This window comes from Pecten maximus, chromosome 7 (assembly GCF_902652985.1).
Source record: "Pecten maximus chromosome 7, xPecMax1.1, whole genome shotgun sequence".
NCBI lineage: Eukaryota > Metazoa > Mollusca > Bivalvia > Pectinida > Pectinidae > Pecten > Pecten maximus.
Window position 1 is genome coordinate 45,634,015 of NC_047021.1, and position 6,015 is coordinate 45,640,029.

General features: G+C 38.7%; 1 protein-coding gene across 1 annotated transcript in view; it reads right to left on the minus strand.

Moving 5' to 3' along the window:
- Positions 1 to 5,974: 5,974 nt before the first annotated feature.
- Positions 5,975 to 6,015, minus strand: part of LOC117331250 — a 12,737-nt gene continuing 12,696 nt past the window's right edge. Inside the window, exon 6 of the mRNA XM_033889851.1 lies at positions 5,975 to 5,993. Coding sequence (XP_033745742.1) covers positions 5,975 to 5,993 — 19 coding nt within the window. The remainder of the gene's footprint in view (positions 5,994 to 6,015) is intronic.

Here is a 6,015-nt window from a genome sequence, read left to right on the forward strand (position 1 = left end):
ATGAACTTGTAGAGCTTAACGCAGCAAAGCCAAGATGTAAAATGAATCTCATGTATCATGTAAAGTATGAGCTTAGTAGTTTCGGATTCTATGAGTCTGGTTGACCAAGTGTGTTCCTATTTTTTTTTTTTTTTTTGCTGTCATACACACAACGGGTGAATGATATTTTTATCCAAGAGTTATGGTGGCTCGTTAGGACCAAGTATCAAATCTCGTATTCTCGCACTCTCGACCTTAGGTCGAAAACGCGGGAATGCGAAAACGCGACGGCGAGGGAGCGAAAACGCGAGATTGCGAAAGAATGCGAAAACTCGACGGCGAGAATGCGAAAACGCGACGGCGAAAACGCGAAATTAATCTCGCACTCTCGCCGTCGCGATTTCGCTCCCTCGCCATCGCGTTTTCGCATTCTCGCGTTTTCGACCTAAGGTCGAGAACGCGAGATTAGTCATTAACGGCCGTCCTCGCACTCTCGCTCCCTCGGGTAAGGAAGTAAACTCAAAGAGTCTAGAGGATCGGGTCCTTTTCCGAATTCGATTCGGCAAATAAAATGGCTTCGAGTTTTGAAGGTATAAAGTGTTAGACTTTATACTATTGTTTTCATGAATAAATCGTCGTTGTTTGATGACAAACGTATACGGTAATAGATAGAACCTAATCATGACAGGCCTGTTGTATATAGACTATATGTCGGTGGGTGATGGAGATAGGTGGGATCGAAATCCAAAACAAAAAAGGTTTAATTAGCCTAGCCCTAGGTCTGATACACAGTCACATGCCTCAGTGTACACCTCAATTATCTGAAGTAATAAGCTAACAATTTAAACGTTGTCTATAAGAATATAAACTACCGTACATTCAAGAATTAATCACATTTATTTGTTATGGAAATATAGATACCAGGGATGATATATTGATGGATTTGTTCTTCAAAGATTACACCAGTTTGGAAATGCAAACAAAGCGGCACTATAAAGGAATTAGTATGAGGTAAGTGGGCCTAATATGCACTAGCTTGTAATGTATATATATATATTATGTTTAAGGATATAGAACAGAATATAGAAAAAAGGTGCATGCATGTGTGTCACACAAAAAATGTTGAACATGTAAGATTTTGGAATGTAATGAAAATTAATCTTTATGGAAAATATAGATCTAGGCACCTAATTTTTAATTATTTTTTTATGACTTCAATGGAATTTATTGAAATTTCACATACATGTAAAAAATAATTTGCTCTTTCCTCTGATAGGCCTAATATTTGCATAAATTTCTATTACTGAATTCAAGAGATATTGCATGTTTCACTTTTTTAAAAAGTTATCAATGAAATTCTAAAGTAAGAATAAAGAACAAAGTGACATCACATTTCGGGCAACATGTTTATATTTATCTATTTTTGGAACATTAAGCAGGGAAAAGTATTTAAAAATATCAAATGAATGAGCTAACAATTGTCTACTATAGTGTAAAGAATTTCAAGAAAATACATTGAAAAACTCGTGACGGCGAGGGAGCGAAAACGTGAGAATGCGAAAGAGCGAAAACGCGAGAATGCGAAAAATCGACGGCGAGAATGCGAAAACACGACGGCGAAAACGCGAGATTAATCTCGCTCTCTCGCCGTCGCGTTTTCGCATTCTTGCCGTCGCGTTTTCGCATTCTCGCCGTCGAGTTTTCGCATTCTCGCGTTTTTGACCTAAGGTCGAGAGTGCGAGAATGCGAGATTAGACCTTAACGGCCGCCCTCGCACTCTCGCTCCCTCGCGTAAGGAAGTCCGGTAATAGATAGAACCTCATCATGACAGTTTTGTTGTGTGTATGTCTGTGGGTGATGAAGGTGATGAAGGTGAGTAGAATCAAAATCCTGAAAAAAATGTTTATTAAGTCTGATACACTGACACATATATAGGCCTAACTGTTTTATATGCTACCTTCGATTTACTAGATGAGCCTCAATTATCTGAAGTAATAAGCTAACAATTTAAACGTTGTCTAAGAATATCATCTACAGTACATTCAAGGATTAATATTAAATGTTTAAAGATGATATATTTGGGGATTTGTTCTCCAACTATTACACAAATTTGGAATACCAGAAGTATAAGGTAAGTAGGCCTAATTATGGTGGCTCGTTAGGGCCAAGTATCAAATCTCGCATTCTCGCACTCTCGACCTTAGGTCGAGAACGCGAGAATGCGAAAACGCGACGGCGAGGGAGCGAAAACGCGAGATTGCGAAAGAGCGAAAACGCGAGAATGCGAAAACTCGACGGCGAGAATGCGAAAACGCGACGGCGAAAACGCGAGATTAATCTCGCACTCTCGCCGTCGCGATTTCGCTCCCTCGCCGTCGCGTTTTCGCATTCTCGCGTTCTCGACCTAAAGTCGAGAACGCGAGAACGCGAGATTAGTCATTAACGGCCGTCCTCGCACTCTCGCTCCCTCGCGTAAGGACGTTCCCATAATTTCACATGCGTATTTAACCCAAAGCGTCTGGAGGATAGGGATGCTTCACCGCGCGCCTTTACAAGATGGCTTCAACTTCTGGAAATACAAGTAAGTACCCTTACCAATAATTTGTTACATATTACACCTTTGCATTGAAAGTATTTCAACCTTCGTTGTTACTACTAGCTAAGGAATGTATTCACTGCGATCTGGCCATAGTAAAACGACCAGAATCATTCGGGCTACTCGACCACCTGTCCACGTGGCTGGACTGATTTTTAAAATCAAACTTAAGATGTCATACCGTGTATTTAGTTCGTGTCATATTTTTCCTTAGGATTCATTGATGTAAAAAATACTTTGTTAGATTTGTCGGTTTGAAATGACTGTTGAATAGTACATGTATGCATATATTGGCACTGACTGCCCGCAGAGGCCTGCGTGCTGAGAGTGAGAGGCGAGGCCAAAAAAGTTAAATTAGCATTTCAAAAATCTTCTCTGCTCCCAAACAGTGGATTCAAATCCGGTACTCTTCATAGATTGAAAGCTCTTATAGGCCTATTATGTCTTTTACCAAATTGTGAATTTTATGACCCTGTCCCTGGGGTCTCGGGTTTCCCCCGGGTAGGGGCAAATTTTACTGTAGTTTATATAGGGAACACATAATATTTAGCATTAATTATTCAATTGCCATAGAAAATAATATAGTCTAACCCATACTAGAACTATCAGTATGGGATGGCTGTTGAATAGTACATACATTGGCACAGGGGCTTGGCACGATTTTCCAAATGATGGTCCATATATATACAGATATATATGGACCATCATTTGGAAAATCGTGCCAAGCCCCTGTGCAAATTGGCATTGTCTGACCCCCAGGGACTTGAGGGGAGGGGCGAAAAGTGCTCAAATTGACTAAAATTTGAAAAATCTTCTCTAGCTACTTCTACCTTTGGTACAGTATATGGTGGATTCAACTTCCATACATGGAAGGGTCTGAAGGTCTTTTACCAAAATTATGAATCATGGCATGGGTCTCACATTTCTCCCTAGAGAGGGGATAAGGTATAATTAGTTCATATCACTATCAGAATTCAGGTGACCTGTCCGACCATAATAAGGCCCCTGGACCACTTCCTTTTTCTTATTGGCAAAAACTGAAATCCGGGTTTTTTAACAGTTTGGGATCTAGGCCTAATATTAAGTATTACCCGCTCTCTTCAATATGGCAGTTCTTACAAAGTTGACAGCTACGTTTCAGACTCCTACTTCATGAATTGTCTTACAAATATGTGAGTAACTAATTGAGAGGTGTATTCAGTATTTGTTTAAGAATTGTCCATTATCTGTAATAACAAATTCTGTTTACAATGTCAAATGAATCTCAAAGGACTGGTAGCTCATCACTACCGTACAGTACCTTACAGACTAACCTACCACAGGGTGTATAATGTTAACACTTAAACAGGTGATGTTTGGCCTTCGATCATTGATGTACATTATCAAGCAAGTGTCCAAATATCTGGACCTGACAATTATTTACACAGATCCTCTGTGATTTATGAACTAAAATGTATAACTTGGTCAGAGCATGATAAATCTGATGAAATGTTTCAAAAAGGGTCAGCATTTAGGGGATAGTACGTTGTTTTGAGTGGCTATACTGGGAATTAGAATATGAAATTTGGTTTGAACTCGAGACCAATTGGATCAGCATTAAAAAGAATAGTGATAGTCTGGAAAGAGGAATCACAACTATAATTTTACTTGACCTTAGATTGTATATTTTTATGTTTGTCTGAAGATTGTATTTACTGCACTTTTAAGAAATTTGTTCACAGTTGAAGTTGATCCAATTGAAGTCATCCTGGAGAAGATTGGATGTGGCCATCTCACGCAATCGTTCAAAGATGACATGGTAAGAGAGTTGAGTGGATTTGATAGTACATGTATATAAGAAAATGTAATATGTCCTCGAAAGGTAGATTATAAAAAGATAATGAAAAACATTGCTGTAAGGCCTTTCTGCTCTCCCAGGCTACTTCAGGCGGACTAATATATATATGCAATAATTTTGTGCAATATTCCTTTAAATCGCTACATGCCCACCCGATACGACTGAGGTTATACGTTTCAAGCGGTATTGTGTTAGTGGGGTTAGCCGCTAGGAAGCGTAACACGGGATACCGTGTATACCGTGCGGTATTGGTGTTAACACTTCAAGCAGAACACGGGATGGATACTGGGATGTTGAACTCTTCAATGCAAAGAGGTAGGTTATAAACTAGGCCCGTGCGCGCCATTCATTTATGATTCAGCGTTGTGTACGCCATTGTGGTTTTTGACCACATGTATTTATATAATAGAGGACAGACCGCTCCACGCCAACGGTATCTGAAAAAGAGGCAGATAAGTCCCGATAACATGACCAGGTAAGGATAAAGGAATAATCTTCATCTATTCATAGCACTTGACTCTGCCCAACAGATAAATCCATCGCATGGGCCTAGGCCTAAATTCTATGACTTTAAAGCTTCAACGTTATATAATGTGACGTCCGCATTCTGAATATATAATACAGTATCTAATAAAAAAATCTGCCGGAAAGTGTAATATGATATGACTTGAGTTTAGGCCTAGATACGTTGTTGGTCCTGTCCTGAGGCAAGTGCTTGTGATCTGCTTTATTATCACCAATAATGATCATTGCTATTACGATAAGTCGATATATCAACTTACCACAATGTACCAGTATACAAATAAGTTGCACGGCATTTGCTTTAGGGATGACTGCGTCTTGGCCATGAGCAGGCTATATAATAATGATGTTGCATTTTGCCTATTATTGCCCAGTTTGAAACTAAGATATTATTGCCAAGTTTGTAAGAATCAAAAATAGATGCAATTAAGACGACAGTGCAGAGGAAGATTGGGGTACTGGATGAAACCCACAAACCCATTGCAATTATAATACTGGTAACTCTTTCACACTGGACTGAGAGAGTAATTTTTACTTTCGGTTTACTTCAAAAGTAAATAGTCCCAGTCCTTACACTAATCAATAATGAATGGATATATTGAATAAGCGATGATCTCTATGTTTCAGATTTGAAAAATGCGACGAAGATTTGCACGAAAGGGGCCAAAATATAAAAGGTTTGTGTATGATAGCTCTGGAAGACGAGTGGAGTATTTCCGATATCAGGGGTCTTCTTGCAATACAAGTACAAAAAATGAAGGAAGATGTAGTGATGTGCCACTTGTTGTTCCGGACAACAATCAAGTTGATGACTTAGGAAATGGTATGATATTATTACTTTTTATGATATATAACATATATATATCATAGTGTTGGGAATCGGTTGAATTTTTGTGATCGATCATCACTTGTGTGTAACCGATCGATGATCGATTAAAATCGATTAATTTCCAAATGTATATTTTGTATTCATGTCTCAATATTTTGTGAAATGCTTTCAACAACAATTTCAGTAACTAATAACTGTTATACCTATATAGCTACATGTATACTATCTTCCTGTGTGTTCATTTGTATTACC